Below are 26,021 nucleotides of genomic sequence, written 5' to 3' on the forward strand. Positions count from 1 at the left end.
AGTCATTTTTTAAAATTTTTATTTAAAAAGAAAGCCAAACACTGCACTTAATTTAAAACAAAAATTCTTTTTAGTTTTACTCATGTGTTTGGGTATTTTGTCTGTCTGTACGTGTACCACATGCATCTCTGGTGCTTGCCAACATCAGAAGAGGCTGTGGGATTCCTTCAACTGGAGTTGCTAGTGGTTGTGCTATACGGGTACTGGGAACTGAATCAATGTCTTCTGCCATGGCCATAAGTGCTTTTAACTGTTGAGCCATCTCTCTAGCCCATTGCTAATAAAACAAAGAACAAAACTTCATAAAAGAAGTGACACGCATGCGGTCCATGTACAGACAGACAGACAAAAGCATGATTCTGAGCAGGACCCCTCCCTCATTCCCACTACTGAGTCCTGGGGGGTTGGAGGGAGCGCCACAGAGCTCACGACTGTATTAGTAAACTGAGTCTCTGTGAAAACAGATAGATTTAAAGGGCCATAGAAGGAGCTGGAGAGATGGCTCAAGTGGTTAGGAGCACTGACTGCTCTTCTGGAGGACCAGGGTTCAAATCCTACCCACATGGCAGCTCACAGCTGTCTGTAACTCTGAGATTTGACACCCTCTCACAGATGTGATGGCCAAACACCAATGCATAAGACTGGGGGGAAAAAGCCACAGGAAGAAGTGATGATGTAAATGGTGGTTCGCTGTCATTTGGAGGTTTTATTTTTGCTTATTCATGGAGGGAAGAGAAAGAATAGTTTCTGTCAAACACATGGTGCCAGGAGGTCCTATTCTGGGTGCTCTGTTGGTTTCAGTACATTCACCTGGCATCTCAGCCTAACACCTAGTACCACTAGAGTGCTAAAAATATATCAGGTCCAGCATTGTGAGCAGCGAAGGAACAGAAAACAAGGCTCTTGTCTCTTCCCGATTTCTCTGCTGGCCACCAGATGGCAGGCAAAAGCATCCTGTCCTTAAGAGTTTAAACCTGGGAGCCTAATAATAACCCAAACAACATTTCTGTCACATTAATATCAGACATGTGACCGTTTAAAAAACCCTCAATTCTGGGGGGATGGAAAAATAGGAAAAACTATGGCAGATGGATTTTTCCCCTGAAAAAGAGCAAGACCTATTACAAAATATTCAAAATCACTAATACAATGTTTAGGATGTTTTTCTTTCTAAATATTACTCTAGGAAAATACTGATATAAGCCAGTTCATACCATCCAGGCAAATGATCACAGCACTGCGGTTTGCAAACCGTGTAATCCATTAGCTGACAGCAGCTGTGCTACAGAAAACTAGATGCGACAGGATTTGAACTGTTAAAATGTGCTTTACAATAATGCTCACGGAAAACACCAAACTATTAATCATGACCATTTCTGAAGAGAAGGGTTGTGGATAATTTATATTGTATTTGTATCCCAACTATGGAAAGGTAATCATATATGACTGTTAAGGTAAAGAACAAAACGCAGGCCTTGTTGTTTTTCTGTTTGTTTTCTCTTTGTTTTTTGAGACAGGGTTTCTCTGAGTAGACCTGGCTATCCTGAAACGTGCTCTGTAGGTCAGGCTGGCCTTGAACTCAGATCTGCCTGCTTCTCAAATGCTGGGATAGAGGCATGCACCATCATGCCCACCATTTCAAAGAAAAAGGATAGTTTTAAGTGATGAAGACTAGAATGAAACTAGCATTGAAGTGTAAGAAACACATACGTCATTTCAAGCTGTTAGAGCATTAACAAACAGGGTTTCAATCAGAATGCCTGGGCGCACCTGGGGTTCTCATTCTTATGTAGGCCACTGAAACTTTAAGGACCTCTGATAAAGATTTCAGAGTATTTAAGCATAATAAAAAATAAATGAAAATGTTAAAATTTCGTCAATATGGTGGCGGCCACAGAGGTTACACCATCCTGTCCAGATCTTACCCTGACTCCACTTTGTGTCTGCCCAGAACTTTCCATGACCCTGATTGGCCCAGATATTCAAAATATCTGTTGGTTGTATAGTCAAAACAAATGTGGCTAGGCTCCCCTGACCTATACCCAACAGTGATGTCATTGTGCTTTTATCCTTAGAAATGTTGTAGCCTGAGTCTCAAGCTTTGGTGCCAAGAGTTGCTTTGGGGCAAGAGCCTATTCTGGGTCACTGGTTAACAGAGGACCATAATTTGGCCTATATAAGGTGGTCAGCAACGTTCTCACCTGGACTGTGACATAGGAGCCACAGTGATATTACCCTCTGCACATGGGACTCAGCCTAGTCCATACCTGTACCCCTTGAAGTCATTCTAGAGACTTATGCCTCCTGCTGAGCCCAGAAAGGTCTGGAATAGCTGCTGTGTTTCCAGACACCAAGACAGATGGAGTCCATCTGGTTCTTCCAGGAATGCAGTTCTGGTTGAGAAGGTCAGGGCTCCTGGGAAGCCCTAAGGTCTATGAGGGCCAGGCCTCCTGGGGAGCCTTGGGTTTGGGCATTCTTTTGTCCTCTCATGCTATATTGGGACACCAATAGAGGACCTGGGATTCCGATTCTGACTCCGCTGAGGGTTTGGGAGACCTGGGTTTCTAATGGTTGGCTGGCCGAATTGTTGTGTGAGTGACTGGACAGATTCTGCCCAGAGAGTAGCATTTTTGCTATTAATGTCTTTGCCCTGTCTCCTTTGGTTCTGTCTCAGGAACAAGAGAGCTGGTCTGCTCTCCAAGCTCTTTGACTTAATGACCAACTTGGTGTGTGCACCTCACCTTTAAGAGAGAAATCTGCTGCCCTTGTCACCTTACAATTCCTTTCTGGGATTATACTTGTGGTGTCCTCCGCCCTCTGATTCCATCTGTGTTTCATTTTGTCTGGAGACTCCCCATCTGCTTCTCTCCTTTCACCCCAAGCTCTATGCCTCTCTTTCTCCTCTCTCGGCCCCTCTTTCCCAGCTTTCTCCTCCCTCCTCTACTTCTCCCAGACTCTCTGACCCTCAGGGTCTGATCTCAACTCTTCTTATCCTACTGCTCAGCTCCCATTTATGGCCTCCCAAAGAGCCAGAACCTAGTTAACAGTCCTCCTAAAGTGCTCCCTGAGCCCCTAGGGCAGCCCCTGTGTGGTAGGGTCAGCGGCTGCAGGCTAGCTTGTGGCACAGGGTGTGTGCCAGCGGTTGGAGTCACCAGAGCAGGAAGTGCAGTGTGGGCAGGGGCACAGCAACCCCTCCCCTACTTTATCTCCACTAAGACTGAGGCATCCCGGCAGGGCAGCCGGGGAATCCAGGACTTCACCTCAGAGTGGCTAAGGGTGCCAGTTGTTCTATGGGGGAGTCCCTGTAGCTGCCCTGCTTGGGCAGGAGACTGCAGAGAAAGCTATGCTAACTGTTGGGTCTCCAAGACTACTTCCTCTGATGTAAAATAGTCTTAATTCTTGGGATTCCCTTACTCTCTGCCAGTGGTCTGCCTTTGTTTCTGTATCACCAAACCCAGAGACTCTTGGTTTTGTTTCTAAATTGTCATCTGCTGTTTTAGCTCACGGAAACCTGGGTCAGGAGACGGAATCTTACCTGCCCACTTTAGCCCTAAGCATGAATTCTGTTATAGTCATCCTAAGCACAAATGAAATTAATTTACAGAGACAAGCTTGGAGGGAGAGACCAATTTATAACCTGCCTTTATAAAGTCTTCATAGTCTTCTGTGTATGTCATCACAGTTAAGCCTGAAGAAACTCAAAACAAGTTTAAACTTTGTTTAATGTGGAGTAATATTCAAATTAAGGTGTATTTAAGAAACTGGTTTTTGAAAATGAAATGATTTCATAAAACGGGTTAGATTTACAACACACTTGCATGTCAGGACATCTGCAGGCTCAAGGAATGCCCTATCAGAACACAAACCCCATCAGAGTAAATTACGTGTCTCATTTAATAACTAAAGATGCAAGGGCAGTCAGATATGACGGGAGTCTGCTGCTCGTGTCTCTGGCTATGTGGGTCAGACCAGGAAAACCTCCTCCTTCCCTATAAAAGATGATCAGTCTGGAAAGATGGCTCAGGAGTCGAGAGCACCGGCTGCTCTTCCGAAGGACCTGGGTTTAATTCCTAGTACCAACACGGTGACTCACAACTGTCTTTGACTCCAGTTCCAGGGCATCTGACATCCTCACACAGACATACAAGCAGGGGAAACACAGATGCACATAAAACTTATTTAAAAAGATTTGTTTAAAAATATGAATTACTCCTCATGTCTCACATGTAGAGGAATAGGTTCTCTTAGAGTCTGTGCCCACATCCTCAATGTCCCAAACAGAGAGACAAATACAGCTACTCAAACAAACGAGAGTTTGCCAGACATATGAGTTGTGAGAACAGGGTAACTCTTGTACTTAAGCCTGCCATCCCCACTGGTATGGGAACTGCATACTAGTTCAGTTGGCCCTTTACCCTGGCTACCAATTCTCCTCATCTTGGGAGGAGAAGCTAATCCCATGGCTGAGAGGTAATTAGCTAATGCTGTAAAAAGTGCACCCCCTTCCCCCGTTTTTATTCTGAGACAGGGTTTCTCTGTGTAGCCCTGGCAGTCCTGAAACTTGATCTGTAGACCTTGTAGACCAGGTTGACTCCAACTTCCCTATACTGGGATTAAAGGTATGAGCCATCACACATCAGATGACGTAAGACAGGGACTCTGACACAGGGCTAGACAGCTGTGGCTAAATATGGACAACATCTAAATACTAGGTGAGATGTGTCACCCCATGGATCCAAGTCCAGGTAAGGAAAACAACACTGCCTGAGAAGGAAGCAGCCCAGACTGTGAAGGTCTACCTGGACCGGCCTCACCTTCCAGAGACTACAGGGTCCGGCTCTCCAGCTCTGCTCTGGCTACCAAGCCAGAAGCCAGTGGGCACACATTGGAAACTAAGGAATCCCAAAAGAGACACGGAGATGGGGATCATGATGTCCCTTCCTTCCTTGTTCAAGTATTCGAAAAGTAGCTAAAAGAAATGAGGAGTGAAATGACTACGGTAATGCTGTTTTGTCCTGATCTTACTGTAGCTCCATTTTGTGTTGGCTTGGGCACTTTTTCAGCTCCTACGCCCTCTCCACAATGCTCCAACAGTCACATCCACCTTGGCAGCACATTCTGGACTTTCCATTACTCAGATGCATAACCAACTCATAGTCAACTCAAATGCAAACACGTTCCCCTGACCCTGCGAATGCCATCGTGGTTTCTCTTTATATACCCTGAGCTTTGGTGCCGAGAGATTCTTTAGGGGCAAGAGCCTGTTCTTGGTTGCTGGCTTAGTAAAGGGCTATAATTTGGCCTTACATGTGTGGTGGTCTGTAACTTCTGACCTGGGCTACACCAGTAATAATATACCAGGAGGCTAAGAACCTGTACTGTACTCGAGAAGTTAAATGAACCACTTACTTTCTTCAAGACTTCAATTTTCTTCAACCATAAAGATAATCGGTGTCACTGCAAACACTCATGAAGAATAAAGGAATTGATCAAGCATTCGATATCCAGTAGAGTTTGTATTAGGGCGTCAGTGCTAAGGGAGAGGGACCCACACTCACAGGGCCTTGTTCGCTCTCTAGGGAAAGGGGAACACACGGGGATTGAAGCTCAAGGCTGTCAAGTCTCTGAAGTGTTTGAACTTCTTTTTGTCATTTGTGGTATCTCTTGAGACTGGTTTAAATTTTTTTAAAGTTATCTTTAGGATTATTATCAGGAACAAGGTGAAAATTCTTCCAAATTTAATTTGGGATAGAATCTTTTTGTCTGCTATAAATTGTTACTTTCTTCTTGGAAGGAATTTGTTCTTTTGACAAACCTACATTTCTGGGAAAATTAATTTCCTTCCCACCCAGTTAACAGTCAAGAAAGTAGCAACCTTTAAATGGCATTTACTTCCTTTTTATCCACATTTTACCCTATCTGCACACGTTTCTATTTAGAGAAAACTCAAGAGTTGGCTTTTCTCTTGCAGCGATTATAATTAAGCTTTGCCACAGCCTGTAACTCAATGCCAGATTTGATGCTGTTTTTACCTAAGGAAGAGTCCCCAAGGACAACGTGATGGTGGCTTCGAGAATAAAAGAGAAACATTCTACCTCCACTGTTTGGAGGAAGAGAAGAGCCTCATGGGAAAGGGCCCTCAGAAGCTGGTTGGTGAATGAGAATGACTACATCCCTTTGGCAGGCCTGGTTATGAGGTCAGTTGCTGAGCTGGGCAGGTTGTTGGATGTTGAATTTGAGGACTGAACACAAAGAATGAAAGCTGAATGAAACGTATTGAAGTTTGGTTTTGCTTGCTTCTCTATTCATCAGATTATCAGCTTACTGATATTCAGAAAACATCACCTTTAATGGCTTAAAAGATGCCATTTAAATCTTTTTTTACCCTCCCACTTCAGTAGGCTGGGACAAATCACTATGGCATTCACTTACAGATAATTCACTTACAAACTTGACAATATAAGATCAAACAAGATTTTTATATAACACTAATTTGTCTAATTAATCTTCATCCCACCTATATTACCTTCTGTAATCTCTATGGGTCCCTCCTTTCTTGAGACCCACTTCCTTCGTGAAGCCTTCTGAACCATCCTTTCTCTGTCCTCCACAATCCATGACCGGTCCCATTTATGTATGTGCTTTTACTAAAATTCCAGGTGACCGCCTTGCTTTTATTTCTGGAAGGTTCTGATGCACCCCGGAAGCGGTGTCTTAGTTAATCACACCGCGCAGCTAGGGGCCTCGGGTACACAAGACCACTCGGGTCCATCGCACCGAGACCATTGCGGGCTCGGAGAAGCGCCGTCACGGTGGCGGAGCCCTAGGCCGTGCTCGCCCGCCTGCCGACCGCTACGGGCTGCGCCGTTCCTCCGAGCTTTCCGCGAGCTCCTGGGGAACCCTGCAGGACCCGCGGCTAGTCGGTCTCCCGGGCTGGGCCGAAGGGAAGACGAGGGTGCCGCCCGTGTCCTCGGGTCCCCGAGCGGGCTTCGCGGGGCCGCCGCTGCCGCTGTCGCCGAGTGAACAACCGCCACGAAGTGACTGCCACGTCAGGCCGACTTCACAGACCCGGCGCCGGCGGTGACGCAGCGGCGCGTCGGCCCGGACGTCAGCCCCGCAGGCCGTCCGCAGCCCGGCGCCCCGTTCGGCGACGCCCCGGCGCCCGGCCGGCCCTCAGGGAGGCGGACCCCGCGGCCCGCACCTCGCCCGCGGTCGGGCTGGACTGGGCGGTGTCAGCGGAGGCCCTCGTCAGGCGCGTCCGCCGCGCGACACCCGGGCAGCTGCGGCGCCGACGAGAGCGGCAGCGGGGAGGTCCGCCATGGAGACCCGCTATAACCTGAAGAGCCCGGGTGAGCCGGGTTGGGGCGGCGGGAGGGGACCCGGGACTCAGGGCGCCGCGCCTCGGCCGGCTCGTGTCCGCCGGTCCTCGCGCTGCTCCGGGCTCGCGCTTTACGCGAGGCCGCGGCCGGTCTGGGGGTGCAGGCCGCAGGGCGGGTGGCCGCTACGGATCCTCAGATCTGCTGACGCCCCTTGGCTCCTGGCCTCTTCTTCCCAGTCTCTGCGGAGTGAAGCTGGAGACAGCCAAGCCAAGGGCAGGTGTAAAGGCGATGTCGGCCGGTACTACTAAACATCCCTTGCCGGACCGCGTCCCTCATATCCCTTCCGCCTGTGCTGACGAACTTTTGTTAGGTGTTTGACTCAAATTTGAGGAAATCTGTGGTTGAAATAGCCCATTTCAGTATTTGGGGGAGGATTTATAGACATAAATGTCCTGTAGCTAAACTAGTTGAGCTGTGTACTTGAGAATTAACCACGATTTGGGGGTGGATTGCTAATGTGAATTTCTTCAGTTAATGCCCCCATACAATCCTGGCCTCCAGTTATTTTCTGATGCATTAAGAACAATGCAAAAATTATTATCAGTTGTCTAATCTATTAAGGCAGGCGTAACACAGATTACTGGAGCCTGTAAATGTCCTTTGATAATTTGTCAGGGAAAAGTAAAACCTCCCTGTTAACTCTGAATAACAAGCCTCAGGGTATTGATGATCCTTGAACTAGAACTCTCGCCACTGATTTTCTTTCCCACACTGCTTCTTCGTTTGGACTTTAAGTCTAATATCCTTATGGGAAAGAGTTGGTATTGTGAATCTCTCTCATTTAGTCCATAGGTGACTAGATGTAGAATTAGTCGTTTTTAGCGATTTTGTTTAACGTTTGGCCAAGCCTGTGCAAGAGTTACATGGCTGAATTTTAATGGGCCATATTCTTTGTCTTCAGCCCATCACTTAAAACCTGAAGAATTAAAAAAGGTTAGAAAAAGTAGAAATGCCTAAATTTTACTATTTTGAGGCCAGAATGATTAAATTAGTTGGACTTTTGTTGTTGTTTTATTTTTTGAGATGGTTTCTCTATGTAGCTCTGGCTGTCCTGGAATTTACTCTGCAGACCAGGCTGGCCTCAAATTCCAAGATACTCCTGCCACTGCCTTCCAAGAACTGGCGTTAAAGGTGTTTGCCACCTGGCTTAATTAGTTGGACTTTAAATTGTACAGTACTTCCTTAGTCACAGGGTTGCTCCAGATCTGCAGAGGTACTTAGGCAAATGTCCAGAGAATAATGCAGTGTGAAATGTTGTCAGGGAGTTGCTCACTCTTTTTTAAAATATTTATTTATTATATATAAGTACACTATAGTTGTCTTTAGACACATCAAAAGAGGGCATCAGATCTCATTACAGATGGTTGTGAGCCACCATGTGGTTGCTGGCATTTGAACTCAGGACCTCTGGAAGAGCAGTCAGGGCTCTTAACCTCTGAGCCATCTCTCCAGCCTTCATTCTTTTTTTAAATTACTCCCTTTTATCTTTCTATCTTTTTATTTATGTGCATTGGACTTTTGCTTGCATGTATGTCTGTGTGAGGATGACAGATCCCCTGGACTGGGATTACAGAGAGCTGTGAGCTGCCATCTGGGTCAGTTTACAGGGTCCCCTGGAAGAGCAGGCAGTGCTCTTAACCTCTGAGCCATCACTTCAGCCCCAAATTGCTCCTTCTTGATAGGTTATCGTACCTGAGATTATGGTAAAATTTAAGCAACTTTAGAAATTTAATACATTCCTAGATGGGTATGGTGATTTGTGCCTTTATTTCCAGCATTTGGGATGGAAAGGTAGGCAGGTCTCTGTGAGATCCAGCGGATCTACCTAATGAGTTAATAAATTTCCAAAGAATGTCGAACTTTGGTTGACTTTTGTATCTGTTTAAAAATTCTACTCTCTAGGTGATACTCTTTATAAAGAGATTTAAAATATCTTCCCTGTTGATGTAGATGATTTTGAGTCCATAGAGACTGTTTTAGATGAACTATAGGATTTGCTAAAATGCTGTGAAGTCTGGTGATAATGTTTGCTTTGTTTGATTCTCCCATCCTTGTTATCTGTAGATTAGGATGGTGAGAGGAAGTAATCTCAACGCTCATTTCCTGTCTGCTAGTGTTGGGTTATCTCAGAGATGAGTGAGGGAAATCAGAGAACACAATATAGACCGTGGTTAAAGTGAACTGTCGTGTATACGGTAACTTTGATTACCAGGAGCTTGGGAATTATCCTGTTCATACCGTTGATATCAACTGAACTTCATACTAATCAAACTTTCCAGTGAACTCACACCATGTCGTCTGGTCTGCATAGAATTATAGTGATTGAACATTTTTACAGATTTCCCACAGATTGAAAAGTCTCTGTGAATTGTAAAAACCAAATTCATTGATATCCTAACCACCTTCAAACTCATGTATTTCCCTAAAATCCATATCCCGTGGATTCATAGCACTGGGAGCTGCTGCCTGCCCTTCACACACCAACCCCAAAGCCTCGAGCATGCTGGGCAAACTTGTCTCCCACTGAGACCTCTTCCACACTGGTGGCCTCTTCAGCCTTGGTCAGTTCCTTTACCTTCTGCCCTGTGGTGAAGGTGTTACTGTGTCATCAGATCCACTAAACAAACACTCACTAGATCTCTTGTCAAACTGACAGTGTTTGAGCAGTAATCACTTAGCAGCTCTGAGTTAGGTTGGTAAGGCTTAACCCTTGCTTTCCTTTCTAGCTCCTTCTGCCTCTCTTAAGCATTTCCAGCAGAGCCACTCTGCAATGGTATGTCTCCATCTCTGTTGGGTCCTCTGTTGGAGAGCTTTCCACTGAGCCCGGCTGGAATCCCTGTTCCCTCTTCTAGCTTCTATGCGGTCCAGCCTTCTCAGCTCCTGTAGGTAGTCCTTCACACCTGGTCCATACTGTCACAATGCCTTTAAGTTTTTTCAAGTCTTCTAATTGCTGTAAGCTTGTTAAGGCAGGAAGTTATTCTTTTTCTGTCTCCACTCCGATATTCTTCAAATATGTATTGTTTGTTCATTTTGCTTTAGTTGTTTGTTTTTATTTTTATGTGTAGGAATGTTTTGTTTGAATATGTGTGTGTACTATGTGAACTTGGTGTTCATTGATGTCAGAAAAGGGCATTGGATCCCTGGAACTAGATTGTGATCCTCCACGTGAGTACTAGGAATCACCCAGGAGATGAGCCTCTGAGTATTTCCAGTGTGAGATTAAAGTAATCTTAGCTGTGGGAAGCATTATTCATGGCCTGAAGTTGTAGACTGATAGAAAAGGGCAACATGGACTGAGTACTGCACTCATCTCTGTGTTTCCAACTCTGCATATGTGTAATCTGCTAGCTTTGCGTGATTTCCCACCATGAGGAATTGTGGGTGAGGATGGACCATCTTTGAGATGCTTTAGTCAGGGTATTTATTACAGCAACAGGAAAAGTAATGCAAGAAGATTTCAGTCCTTTAAAAAAATTTTTTGTACTGGCTGATTTTATGTCAACCTGACATGAAATCGTCAGGGAGGAAGGAGCCTTAATTGAGAAATGCCTCGCTAAGGTCTGTAGGCTACCTGCTTTTTGTCTGCTTGATTTTTAAACTACTTGATTTCAAGAGCTGGTACCTGACCCTTTGTTTTCTTCTTTCTGCCTACTCTCTGTGTTCCAGGCTGGCCTCGAACTCAGAGATCACCTGCCTCTGCCCCCTCAGAGCTGGGATTAAAGGTGCGTGCCATCATTCCTGGCTAGAAGTTTTTTTTATTAGTCTTTGCGGATCACTTAAAAAAGTATATTCTAACGATCTCCACTTCATGGGTTTTCTTTTAGCTGTTAAACGATTGATGAAAGAAGCCGCAGAATTGAAAGATCCAACAGATCATTACCACGCTCAGCCTCTGGAGGTTAGTTTGTCTCCGTCCTCCTCAGGACGGCAGCCCTGCGGTATCAGGATAGCCTTAGAGCTGCGTTTCCTTTGCTTGCGTAGTTAATGGTGTGCTTGTTTATTGATGTACCTTTTCTGTTTCCTGAGTGTTTCATTAGCCTTTCATCAGACTCCTTAGGCAGTGCTGACTCAGGGACTCTGTCAGAGGGTTTCAGATGCTAACCTGGTGTTCAGTGCTGAGGGAGGGAGGGAGCAAGCGGAGCAGACAGAATCGCAGACACTGTATAGTAAGAAGACCGATCCTTCAGGGGTCCCTGCAGCTGTCCTGGCTCTTGTGTTTTCATCTGTGAAAGGAGGATGCCAGTGGGCATGCTCAGATTTCCACAGTGATCGTGAAGTACACACGTTACAGTGAATAAGAACTTTGCACTTAGAATGGTAACTTGTTAGCCCTGTAAGGACATATAGCTAGTCTGTTAATATTACTAACCAGTTATACATACTGGAGAATACTTTTTAAAGGTTTGTTAAAATAACTCAAATTTATACTAATGATTTGACCATATTTTCACTAATTGATAGTTAATTAAATTAATCTTATTTATGAGTGTATAATAGGACTCAGACACTTTAAATTATTTAAAAAGTTTTTAGCTTTTATAAGACATAAAATTTACATTAAATAATACATTTTAGGGGCTGGAGAGATGGCTCAGTGGTTAGGAGCACTGACTGCCCTACCAGAGGTCCTGAGTTCAAATCCCAGCAACCACATGGTGGCTCATAACCATCTGTAATGAGATCTGACGCCCTCTTCTGGTGTCTCAGTGTACTTACAGATAATAAGTAAATAAGTAAACAAATAAATAAATAATACATTTTACTTGTGACTTTTGAGGCATTTTGAGCACTAGAAACTATTATAGCACTATTAGAAAGCTTTTGATTTTCCTCACCTGGCATTTTTAATGTTACTATTGATAAAAATGATAATATTTTTAAATGTTCTTGATTCTCTGGATTCTTGATTTTGTTTAGGATAACCTTTTTGAATGGCACTTCACAGTTAGAGGGCCCCCAGATTCCGATTTTGATGGAGGAGTTTATCATGGACGCATAGTACTGCCACCAGAGTACCCCATGAAACCACCCAGCATTATTCTGCTGACGGTAAGAGCTCTCGGCTTTACAATGCTTGCAGGTTAACTTTTCCAGTCATAAAAAAAATGAAGTACAACATTATTCTATTTTTTCCTTCAGAGCCTAGACCATAGAAGTACAATATTTTTCCCTCAGAATAATTCTGAGGAAGCTGATTCGTCTGTGAGGTACTGGTGATCCTAGCGAATGCTTATGTTTGTAGCACCGGTGTGAGGACTCAGTGAGTGCCTGTGTGAGGATGCTGGGTGTGCTGCCTGGCACATGGGGGACAGTTGGAGCAGCTCAGTCACATCACCTCTTTCCCATCCTCCTCACTTTCTTTTCCTAAGTCCCTCAAATTTATGATGAACTGTGATGTCTGTCTCACTGGGTGACAGTAAAATTATTCAGTATCTGTATATAGCTCTTAGGATAGGGCCTGCTACAGAAACCTTAATAAATGTTATTTCTGTTTCTATCTCAGAATTTCTTTTTTTTTTTTCTTTTTTTTCGGAGCTGGGGACCGAACCCAGGGCCCTGTGCTTGCTAGGCAAGCGCTCTACCACTGAGCTAAATCCCCAACCCCTCAGAATTTCTTGTTTGTTTTATTTTCATGTGAAATACTATTAATATCTAACTCTTTTAATTGCTAAACTTTTCTTCCCTTATTTATGTTTAATTTTCTCCTAACCAAGAAAATTGTAACACACCCACACCACACACAGACACAGACACACACACACAGACACAGACACACACACACACACACACAGACACACACACAGACACAGACACACACACACAGACACAGACACACACACACAGACACAGACACACACACACACACAGACACAGACACACACACACACACACAGACACAGACACACACACACACACAGACACAGACACACACACACACAGACACACACACACACACAGCCACAGACACACACACACACACAGACACAGACACACACACACACAGACACACACACACACACAGCCACAGACACACACACACACACAGACACACACACACAGACACAGACACACACACACAGACACAGACACACACACACACACAGACACAGACACAGACACACACACACACACACAGACACAGACACACACCCACACACACACACACACACACACACACACACACACACACACTGACCTTTTTATTGCCTTGTTTTTCTTTTTGGTAACCTTATCTTGTTTCGGCTATTGCAGTCTGGTTTCAGGGATAATTTTGTTGAAACATGCTTCCTCTACTTATCTGAGAACGGCCATGGCGTCTCAGTCTCCATCTTGTCCCATCTAACTTTTATCTGACCTGAGGGGTAGCACTTTGTGAAAAGATGTTCGTCCACAGCAGCGCACTAGCACAGCTAGGCTGTCCTTGGGAGGAGGCTGCCAAAGGCCTTTGGTGTAGAGTCAGCTTGCCAGGGCTCTGTTCTGATAGTGCGTGGTTATGTATCGTCTTTGAAATTTAGTTTTTGTTTCGGTCAAATGGAATGTTGTTGTGGCAAATACAGCCACATTCTCAAGTTCCTGGCATCTAGAAGCTGTTTAATAAGCACTGGGCCTTGCTGTTAATTGTTGATGTTGGCATAAGGCTGGGGTTTCCCTTTAGGCTCCCATTGATATATTAACTGGGAGAAACAAGCAGTCTGAATAAGGGCTGGTATATGTGGGAGGCCTGTGTGTATACATGTGTGACTGTGTGTGTGTCTGTGTGTATACATGTGTGACTGTGTGTGTGTCTGCACCTGTGTGTATATATGTATCTGTGTGTGCATGCATGTATCTGTGCCTACATGCATTTGTGTGTGTGCATGTATGCATGTGTATGTATCTGTATGTATGTGTTCACCTGTGTATGCATGCATGCATCTGTGTGCACACATGTGTATGTATGTGTGTATGTGATAGTACTAAGCCATAGGCAGCAGCTTCTTACCAGTAGTAACCAGTGGATCAAGTGGATGTACCCCACTGGAGCAGTGGTGGACCCCTCCTTAGTGGTCAGTATTGCCTCCTCACTCACTTCCTTTCCTAAAGTCACTTCCAACCTCGATTCAGCAAATGTTTATGGAAGTGGCCTGTGATGTGGATGAGGCAGGACCTGTCAGCCTCCTCCCAGTGGAGTGCGAGTTCTGACCCTCTCACCTTCTTTCCTCACGTTGTAGATACCTCTGCTTTTCAGGGTTGCAGCTGCTTTTCATTTGTGAGAGTTAGCTCAGTGGTCACCTCTGAAAGGAAAGGTGCCCAAGAGTCTCTTGAGTCTTTTCTGATACCATAAATCATGACCAGTGTTCTTCCTCGATTGTGTTCTAATTTAATGGCGTCATCCTTCTGTAAAGCCACTGCTGCTCATAGTCACCTCTCCACACCCGTCCTCACCCACTAGTCATGTGACTTTGGCAGCACGGTGCACACCTCAGTAAGGAAGCTATGCTAACTATTTAGCCCCATCTCAGAAAGGTGCTCGTACACCTTCTACACACAGCCTTCATTATTTATTCAGCATTCAACACATATTTTTGCGTGTCGATAAAAGGACAAAATCTATGTCTAAATATTTAAGAAGATAATAAATATCTTGAAAATTATTATACATATATAAATATAAAATACATGTATTCATGAAAAGGATAAGGCATTAACTGGACTTTTGCAGTTTTTAAAATGTGTTCTTTGTTTCTAAGGCTAATGGACGATTTGAAGTGGGCAAGAAGATCTGTTTAAGCATCTCAGGACATCATCCTGAGACCTGGCAGCCTTCATGGAGCAGTGAGTACTAGTGAACACAAGCTCCAATCACTATTCCGTTTCTAATAATGAATTGTAAGACATTTTTGGGATTGAAGATATTTTGGCTAATATGTGCCACCATTGAAAATTAACAACAATACTTTTTCATGTGTAGGTTTATACATTACTTAAATACCTCTCACTTGCATCTCTTCTAAAACCCTGCAGTTCTCTTTTCCAGAGCTAACCTAATTTCTCTTAAGGTTTTGTCTGTGCGTTTGTGCACATTTGTGTGAGACCAGCAGTTGTTGTGGGGTGTCTCTTCTACCTATTTTTTGAGGCAAAGTCTCTTACTGATCCTCCTGACTCTGCTTGCCTAGCGTGGGTTAGCATGTAGGCTGCTATGTCTGCCTGCTTTTTCCTTTCTTAAAAAACACACACAGAAAGCATGAGAGCATTGAGACCCCGTGGGTTCCCACACTTGCACTGCTGATCTGGCTTCTGTCCTAACCCAGCTCCTGTCACTGAAATGCTGTTCCCTTTCTGTTTCAGTAAGGACAGCCCTGCTGGCCATCATTGGGTTTATGCCAACTAAAGGAGAGGGAGCCATAGGTTCTCTAGACTACACGCCCGAGGAGAGGAGAGCACTTGCCAAGAAGTAAGTTCCTTGTTAGGCTGAGCGCTATCAGTGGTCAGCAGTGTTAAGTCTCTTTCTCTGCGTCACCTTGGCGAAGGAGCCAGTCTTTTCTTTTTTAATAAGAAATCTCTTTTTTAAAGATTCATTTATTATATATGAGTACACTGTAGCTGTCTTCAGACACACCAGAAGAGGGCATCGGATCCCATTACAGATGGCTGTGAGCCACCATGTGGTTGCTGGGAATTCAACTCAGGACCTCTGGAAGAGCAGTCAGTGCTCTTAACCACTGAGCCATCTCTCCTGCCCCATGGATCCAGTCTTAATTGTAGAAACCATTTTTGCAGATTTCCTCAGAGTGACCAGAATATAAAAAATTGACTTCGTGACTTTTTTTTGTAGTATTAAGGCTCAATCCCAGGGTTTCACCCTGTGTTAGGCAGCTACTCTTCCACTGAGCTGTATCACCAGCTCATCTATCTCATTCTTTTAAAAGTAGTTGACGGGCTGGAGAGATGGCTCAGTGGTTAGGAACACTGGCTGTTCTTCACAGGACCCAGTTTGATTCCCAACACCCACATTATGGCTTACAATGGTCCAGCCCTGTAGGGTCCAACTAACTCCTTCTGGTCTCCGTGGGTACAGGAACACAGGAGATGCACAGACGTACATGCAGGCAAAACATCCATACACATAGGAATAATAATAATTAAAAATAGTAAAAAGTTGTTGCTGTTCATTGATTTGACGCCAGCTGGGAGGCATGTCTCCTGGAGAGCACCCCTGGCCTTTTGTCCCTCTTCAGCTGCTGTCACAGATGGCACAGCCAGAGCCATTGTGTATGTATAGCTGCCTGGAGGATCAGTCCCCTGGGGCTGTCGTGAATCCTCTGTATCTTTGTAGCCACTCGTATGGCCCACAGCAGATATTAGTGAGTGACCTGGGATAGAGTAAAGGAGGTTTTCTTAGGTAGTGATACAGGGTTCTTTATTTTCTTTTTGGTGTATTTTTATCTATAGATCATAATTCATTAAATTCAAAGTTCCATTCCCTTTTGGTAGTACTGAGATAATGTAATCTGGTTTTGCTTTTTTGTTTTCTTGTTTTGTTTTGGGTTTTTTTTTTTTGGTTTTCTTTTTGAGACAGGGTCTCACTGTGTATCCCTGGCTGTCCACTGTCTAGGGCTAGCTGGCCTCAGACTTACAAGTTCTGAGATTAAAGGTGTGTATCAACACACCTGGCTATACATTCTATTTGTAAGTGGCTTCTTTCCTATTTCACATGTTTCTGCTAAGAGATAACTGAACCTTCATATCTACTCTTTTCACAGACTTTGATAGGCTCATGATGTGTGCTCTTAAGGACATCATATAGTATATAAACAGTTTACATACATATGTTGTCCCTGTACAGCCAAAGTTTGTCTTTCTTTACATAACGTATTTGTAAAAAATGAAGTCTAAGCTATTTTTCTAATAAACACATTTATTTGTCTCAGAACTAATACTCTCTCACAGTGAATAGATGAGTATACTAAAACGTTGTTAAGTGTTCTTTTCTTTTAGACATTTGGTATTTGAGTATCTTTATTTTTTCAAGATTTATTAATCTTTGTCTTATATTTGTGTGTGTGTGTCTTGCCTGCATGTATGTGTGTGCAGTGCCTGTAAAGGTCAGAGGGCACATTAGCTCCCCTAAAATGTAAATTACAGATGGTTGTTTCCTACCACATGGGTTCTGGGAACTGAACACCATCTCTCCAGTCCCTATCTGAGTATCTTAAAAGAGGGAATTAGTACTCAACTGTTTGGTTTATGCTCATTGAACAACATTCTATCCTTCCAGATCACAAGACTTCTGTTGTGAGGGCTGTGGCTCTGCCATGAAGGATGTCCTGTTGCCTTTAAAATCTGGAATCGATTCAAGCCAGGCTGACCAAGAAGCCAAAGAACTGGCTAGACAAATTAGTTTTAAGGTACCGTAAATTCCTAAACCAATCCACTTGGGGAGTCTTTGTTTACTGCTGAATTCTAGGAAAAGGAAAGTAATATGGTTCTATTGAAATGAGATTTATGAGTAATGATTCCTCACTGTAAAACATAAGCTACACTCATGAAGAAGGCATTTGAGCATAGCAGTTAGACTAGTGTACAAGACTGCGTTCAGATCTCAGCTTTGCAGGTCATTGGCTGTGTGCTCACGTGTCAGGCTTCACTGTCGTGTGCCTGCCCCCTCTACACCTGCTGACAGTAACCTGAACCTCCTTGTGGGATTTTGTCAGGCTGTGTAATTAATACCTATACTACATGCATTATAGCTGCATTTAGAACTCTCCCTGGTGCTTTTTAAATTCTAGTTCTTCTTCTTTTTTTTTTTTTTTTTTTCTTTTCTTTTTTTCGGAGCTGGGGACTGAACCCAGGGCCTTGCACTTGCTAGGCAAGCGCTCTACCACTGAGCTAAATCCCCAACCCCAATTCTAGTTCTTTTTAAGCGAAGTAGGTAATCTCACCTCCAAGGTGTTACTGCTGTTAACATTTTGGCAATTTCCCCTTTATCCCCCAAATATAAAATTTTTATAATATTTTAACACTCTGAGTAATCACACTCATATTTCTGGAATAAGTTAACCTGTATGAAGCAGTATGCTGCTGTCTCCTCTTACTTTTCTGCCCTTTGTCTGCTTCTAGGTCCAGTTCTTGGGAGCTCTCCCTTCAGTTTTATCTTAGTTCCTAGAGTATAAATCTTGACGATACTCTTTCCTTTCCAGGGTTCCTATTGTACTTAGAATCTTTTCTCTGAAGATCTTAGGATCAGATGTGTTTTGAATGTCATGATTTTTCAGATTTGAGGAATATGTGCATCTTATGCTGACTAGTTACAGTAAAGTCTGATCAACCTGGGACTGTTGTCACAGCCCCAGCCAGCCTCCTAAACATCACTCAGAGCTTGAGTTCATGGAGGGTCTTAGAGTTGTAGGTTAGCAACCATAGGCGTGGCTCCTCAGTAGGTAGCAGCTCCCTCAGAATGCAGGCTGCCCTGTGGAAACGATGCAGACATGCTCGGAGCTTAACTGCTGGTAGATACGAGAGGAGCAATGCAGATAAATTCAGGAGAGGGAGTTAGTTGATTGTTAACACATTTCTTCTTATAACACTGCTCTTGGGTATATCTTATTTATAGGCCGAAGTCAATTCATCTGGAAAGACTATCGCTGAATCAGACTTAAACCAGTCTTTCTCACTAAATGATTCACAAGACGATTTACCTACAACATTCCAGGGTGCTGCAGCAAGCACATCGGTATGGTTCTTATCTTTTAATACACACCACACCACACACACACACACGCGCGCGCGCACACATACACACACACACACACACACACACACACACACACACACACACACATATCATTCTACCCCGCTACACACACCACAACCACATATACATGTGTGCCAGTACACACACACCACATTACACACACACACACTACACACACACACTACACACACACACACACTACACACACACACACTACACACACACAGAGCACACTACACACACACACAGCACACTACACACACACACAGCACACTACACACACACACACACACACACACATACACACACACACATATTTTGGACTAAGATAAGATCACAGATCAAATACAGAAAGTTGTGCTTTTCTTAGTAGTAGGATTTTAGCCCAGCTGCCCCATTAGTTACAATGTTTTGAACAAATCTTTTTGGACTTCAGTTTTGTGGATTTTTGTTGTTGTTAAGTGGGGTTAAACGAAATAGTTCTAGGTTCTATTGTTTCAGAATGCTATGACTTCTTTAAAGTCAGTGCTAGCATCGTGCTAGCCTAGGTAAAACATGCTTATTAACTAACTCTCTAATAGATACTAGACACTGACAGTAATCTGCCTAGTACGCTATGACACCTGCTCTCCAAGTTGAAGTTCAGCAGGCTCTAGTGAGGTCAGCAGTGTTGCCCTCAGGCACACTGGCTGTGCTGAGCCCTGTGCAGCATGTGGCTGGCCGCTCTATTTAGAAGCACAGACCAGAGTTTAAGCTCTGTGCACACAGCCCTGTTGAACTGACGCTATGGAGAGTCAGTGGCTAGCAATTGTTGGGTGAAAGAGTGTCCTGTGGGTGGTGACAGCTCTGCTCTGACCAGTCGTTTCAAATAGCGTGTCAGCACAGGTGACCAGAGAGGACGGGCACAGATAGCACTGCAATGGCACTGACTAGTGAGTGTTGTGAGGGAAACGCTTGACTTAACAAGAGGTTCTTACTCCTTTTGGACTCAATTTTGCTACAGATTACTTGACAGATTATATTTCCCCCTCTGGATAGAAGACATTTATTGATTTAGTGAGGGAGTTGTGCACATGTATGTGTGGAGGGCAGAGGACAGCTTGCAGGTATCAGTTCTTTCCTTCTGCCCTGTGGGACCTGGCATTGAACTTGTGTCAGGCTTGGCAGGAGGCACTTTTGTGCACTAACCATTTCCCTGGCCCTGGAGGCCTTCAAAGGTCAGAAAGTGTATCTACCGTAAAGTGGGACTCAATAGCTTTGAGTGGCTTTCTTTCAGGGATGCATCAACATGTTTTAAATCTACTGGGAAGCACCTTGTTACGTATTCCAGCTACATTAGATATCATTTATGTTGTTATTAACTGTCTATGATGTAGTGTTTTTATACCTGATGAGAGCTCGTGTTTGCCAGGCTTACCAGTTTCCTGGACCCACCCAGGGACTGAAATTCTGAGGAAGCCATTCTATTTTATATTAAAAAGTGTTCCAGGATGGCTCAGTGGGTAAAGGCATTTGCCACGCAAGTCTGGCGACCTGAGTTCAATCCCTGGAGCCCATGTAAAGTTGGAAAGGCCGACTTGTCAAGTATGACATGGCACGTTCATGGCATGTAATACCACACATGCTTGCCTACAGTAATAAGTAAAAATTAAGAGCATCCTATTTAATATAAAAAACAAACAATTCACTCAGTCGGTTGTTCTGGTTACTATGGAGAACTTGCTGTACATACCTATGACTGTACTTATTTTAGAGAGGAAAAGTTTCAGTATTTTATAAGATTTCATTAGTATTTAGCCAGTTATACAAAAGACATCTGAAATATAGAAACCAAATAAAACATTATATAAGCCCTTTTGGGGAGCAGGTTTCAAGACAGGGTTTCTCTGTGTAGTCCTGGCTGTCTTGGAACTTTCTCTGTAGACAGCCTGGCTTCAAACTCAGAGATCTGTCTGCCTCTGCCTACTGAGTGCTGGGATTAAAGGCTTGTGCCACCACCGCCCAGCAGTAAGCAATGTAATTAAAGCACATGTACTGATTGACTAATTAATTAATTTTGCAGTACCAAGATCAAACTTAAGAGTTTTGTGTGTGCCGGGTTATTTAATTTTTTTTTAAAGACATGGTCTTGCCATGTGTTCCAAGTTAACGTTGAATTTACCAGTCCTCCTGCCTCAGCCTCCCAAGTGCTGAGATTACAAACATGTTTTAAGGGTTGTTTTCTAAATGTATTAATCACAGTACTAAGGAGGCTAAGAGCCACTCTAAACAAGTTCACAACTTAGCTTTTGAGTCTAAATCTGAAGCCTGCAAAAGGATATGTTAACAGTAACAATATCAGTGATGATTAACATTTACTAAGTCAGTATGTGTCATAGCACTTGGTGTCACTAATCCATTTAACCCTCACACCTGCTGGATTGGATATTATCTGCCTCGGACAGATGAGGGAGCCGAGACTTAGGTTAAATAGCCGGCTTAGGCAAACACATCTAGCAGGCAAAGGCAGACATAATAAAGGCTCATTGTTTCGTCTGTTTTTTGGGCAGGATAATTTCCCCTCAGACTAAGGGAAAAATAATACAGTCAATACAAGCTTTGATATATCTTTCCCTTAGACTATAGTGCTATGTTGTCATGGTTCTCCTTAAGAACTTGTTCCTTGATGGTTATGGGGGTGGAGGAGGATGGGGCAAGAGGATCAGGGGAGGATGCAGGAACGAGACTGTAATGTTTGTTGGCTACTGTAACCAGTTCACTGATTGAATCTTGGTTCACTTACTGTGTGGCATTTGTGATGGCATGGGACCTCATATACCATACAATTTTCTGTCTCTGTGCTCCTCAAGGGACAGACGGTCCCTTGGAGTCTAGCTTGTACAAGTCCAAGTTTATGCAGCCATAGTTCAGTGTTAGTACGCTCTTTTACGCAAACTCACCAGTAGTTTCTTTATATCTTTGTATTATGGGTTAACTACATTTAAGAAATTTCAAAGAATAATTTTAAGAAATTCAGATTATCTAAGTTTTTTTCCTATGCTAGGGATCAAACTCAGGGTTTTGTGGATGCTATGAATGTGCTGTGCCACAACGGGGCACCACCACACCTTTATTCTGAGATAGTGTCTTTCTATGTAGCTCAGGCTAGCCTTGGATTTACCATCCTGTCGTCACTCTGAGTGCTGCTGTTACAAGTGGGATCCACCATACCCAGTTAACAAGTGGCTGTTGAAACGAATGTCAAGCTTCAGACGGGCATTCTGCAAGTAACTGAGATCAGCAGTCCCCCATGTTCAAGCTGTTGCCAGCACAAAACTTATAATTTTAATCATTTGGGTTATATTATCTGATTCTTTTAAGTGTTTGCATTTTTTCTATTGGAAACTCTTTGACATTTCTCATATGTAATTCATATTATACTAAGACACTTCATTCTATTTCTTGTCTTAAAGCATCAATATGTTCTAATGGAAAGGCTATTCCTAGTGAAAGGACTAAAGCCATTGATGCAGTGCGGGCAGGTTAAGGAGTCTGTGTGTACTCCACCTTTCAAGCTTCCCTGAGTGTGCTGTTGCTAGTTTTAATGTCTCCAAGGCAAACTTGAGATTTTGAAACCCTGTGTCACATTATGATTGTCCCCTGACTGAGCCAGTCATTGCAGCAATTGGAAGATGCTATCACCTGGGACCTTGGGGGACAGCCGTGCACACAGTGGAGCACACTGAGGCCCTCATGGACCCAGGGTGCCCTCATAGCATACAATACTGAATACTAAGTAACAGATACTTTAGACCTGGGTTTAGTTCACTTGTGTGGGATTATGGAAAAGGGTAAGCTGAGTTTGAAAACAATCACATTTTTACAATACCAGCATGAAAAATTAAAATTATTTCCTTATTATTGTCGATGGAGGGATGTCAATTGGTAAGATAATACTGAAGAGATCAGTGTCCTTCAGGGCCCTTGGATAAAAGAGCAGTGTCCAGAAGCTTAGCAGAAATTGCTGCAGCTGTCCACCATCTGCAGAGAAACAGCCACAGTGGACCTTTGTCTGCTGTAAATGGGTTCCTCCATTTCATCGAGCTCACCATAACCTGTGTTTCTAGCTTATTTATCAGGGTTGGTTCCTGGTTTCCGCATTCAGATGGTTCTTGGTAAATTTGCCCTAGTCATATCTAATACTCTAGGTATTCTCAAACTGTTAACAAGTGCATGTACAATTTTTCTTTTTGTGGCCAATTTCAAACAGATTTTATTATTTCTTAGTATGGCGCCCAGAATCCATCAGGAGCACCCTTGCCACAACCTACCCAGCCAGCTCCTAAGAATACCTCCATGAGCCCTCGGCAACGTAGAGCCCAGCAACAGAGTCAGAGAAGGTCGTCTGCTTCCCCCGATGTACTCCAAGGCCAGCCACCAAGAGCCAACCACACGGAGCACGGCGGGTCAGCCATGCTGATCATCATCCTGACTTTGGCACTGGCAGCTCTCATCTTCCGACGGATATATCTGGCCAATGAGTACATATTTGACTTTGAGTTATAATGCTGGTCTATGACTTCAGAGCTGTGACTCAGTTGCGTCATTAAACATTCTGCATTGGGTATAACCTAAGGATTGTTTACAAAAGATTATTTTGTATTTACCCTTCGTTACTTTTTTTATTGTTATAAATTCATTGTGCTATAAGTAGACATTCAGGCTGTGGCCCAGCAGTGTGTCGGAAGCCATAGTCCTTGTCTTACTATTTAATCTACTTCACAGACAAGTAACTTACTGCGGTTGCTCACACCCACGCTGCTTTTCTACAGAGCGCAGTGCTTTTCTGTGTGTCCTTTGGCATTCTCAGCTAAGAAGGTGTTTCCATTGAGTGTTACGGCTCCTCAGTCTCGCCTGTGAGTCCTTCTCTAGTTAGACAGTGAGGGAGAAGATGGCGGTGGGGCACACTGCTCACTGTCTTCTTGAGCAGTGTCATTCATAGGAGAGACATGGACGGGGATCGCCCACTCTGTCATCTTTGTACTGGAAACTGTGTGCAGTGAGAATTATTTTATTTCAGACATTTATGAAGATCTTTGTTATATTTTGTTTTGGATTTTACTTGAAGAGGAGAGACTCTGCAGCACCTTGGTATGCGCCATCCCCAATATGGACACAAATGAAAGAAACAGGCTTCCACAGCCTTCTCAGGCCAGGGTCCAAGCCAAGCAGTTGTTTGATTTTTCCTTCACAAGTAGGTGAGGAGGTCACCAGGTTTGAATCTTTACTTTGATCTGACATGGTTTGAATTTTATGCCCCGCTCTGTAATCACTCTAGCTTTTCAGTATTCCAGAGATATGCTTAGTATTCAAATTTTAATAGGAAACTCTGGGCCCAAGGTACAGCGATGGATTAACCACAAATAAACCTTTATTTAGAACTGTTCACTGGCCTAAGAAACATGTAATGAAGAATCCATCTACCCTTAGTGCCAGCAAGTGCCCCAGACGCTGACCTGTACTCTTGTCATCACAGTGCCTAGTGAGACTGCTCAGGACAAGGTTGCCTTCCCATGCTCCTTCAGCAACCTCGAGGCACTTCCGAGGGCCCTGCATTGCTGACTCGACTGTCCCCAGCTTTTAAATATATCATGCTCTTGAAGCCCATTTGGAAGTTTGTTTTTGTTTTTTGTTTTTTTTTTTTTTAAGGAGAACTGAATATAAATGGTATTTGGGTTCAGTCCACAACTGTTAGCTCATGCATCTTTTAGGTATGTGTGGGAGGGTAGTTGTAAAGTCCTCATGTGGTTTTAACTAAATATAATTATTGGCAAGATAAAACAGCTCGCAAAATCACTTTAAAGGTGAGCCTGGTTCTCACTCCTGTCATGTGATGTTGGGATCTGTTGCCACTGAAGAGAATTCCCCTTTGTATTTGGTAGCTGGGTTTTGTTGTTACTGTTGTTATCTTAACACCAGAAGTTTTAAAAGGGACCGAATGCTATATATAATATAATCTTCCAGTTTAATAGAGTAGATTTTTATAGTTATTTAAGGATTGTTTATAGATGAGGTTGGCAAAAATCTAAAAAGCCCAAGGACTTTGTGAAGACTTCATGTAAGGAAGACTATAGATTACCATTTTAAAAATAATGTTCTTGCCATGAAAAAGCATATTCTTAGTTTATAATATGAGAAACTGTGGTTCCATGATCTAGTAAGAAGTCAGTAACGCCGTGGGAAGCCTGGGTGGCCTTCCCACTTAGGAGAAGAACCCTGGCGCTGTCGCCCTGGGCTGAGACAGCTCATATGCTAGAGCCGTGCCCCTCCAGTCATCCCCCTCCAGTTAGGCCTGGCTAGTGTTTGGAGGGAGCTCTGCGGTCTTGCTGTGCTTCTGTGGTCACTTGTGCTGGGTGTGGAGGGAGATCTCATCCACTCCCTCACTGTCGCTAACTGGCTACCTCCTTATGCATGTTGGCAATTTTTAGCACCTGATACATACATCAAAGTGGTACGTTTTGTTTTTACCCCTGATCCGCTATCTAAAAATTTTCCTCCAACCCCCACCTTGGGGTTAGTGGACTCATGGAAGGCCTCTGTTGTCAAAGCCTCAGTTTAACCCCCCAGATCCGGCATAAGGCACAAACCATGTAGAAGCTGGTAGGTAGGTCTTAAATTCTTGTCTCCCCAGTTCTCAGATTCAAAACTCAAGGCTTTTTCACTGACCAGCATATCATATGACTACACATCAAATTGGTCAAAATAGCATGCTTGAAAAAATATGCCTGTTTTGCTTGTAGCAGTCTAGCCCACGGGAGCCTTCCAGATCTGTATGTGGGTGGGGCTCTGATGTAGCACTTTACGTTTTCTTGCTGCTGCTGTTGGTTTATTCTACTGAAATAAATGATTTCATCAAGCTTCTCAGTGAA

The 26,021-nt window shown here is 43.7% G+C and overlaps 1 protein-coding gene across 8 annotated transcripts; it reads left to right on the forward strand.

Annotated features, from left to right (window-relative positions):
• The first annotated feature begins 7,120 nt into the window (after window positions 1-7,120).
• Ube2j1 (ubiquitin-conjugating enzyme E2, J1) lies at window positions 7,121-26,021 on the forward strand. 8 transcript variants are annotated; one of them, XM_087547896.1, is made up of 9 exons: window positions 7,153-7,349; window positions 11,046-11,101; window positions 11,204-11,277; window positions 12,297-12,428; window positions 15,110-15,194; window positions 15,708-15,813; window positions 17,638-17,767; window positions 18,973-19,092; window positions 23,380-26,021. In XM_087547896.1, exons 3-9 carry the CDS (start codon window positions 11,218-11,220, stop codon window positions 23,656-23,658), a joined length of 912 nt encoding a protein of 303 aa, XP_087404022.1. In that variant the 5' UTR covers window positions 7,153-7,349; window positions 11,046-11,101; window positions 11,204-11,217; the 3' UTR covers window positions 23,659-26,021.

The sequence above is a fragment of the Rattus norvegicus genome, chromosome 5, assembly GCF_021556685.1.
Source record: "Rattus norvegicus strain SHRSP/BbbUtx chromosome 5, alternate assembly SHRSP_T2T, whole genome shotgun sequence".
NCBI classification, from domain to species: domain Eukaryota; kingdom Metazoa; phylum Chordata; class Mammalia; order Rodentia; family Muridae; genus Rattus; species Rattus norvegicus.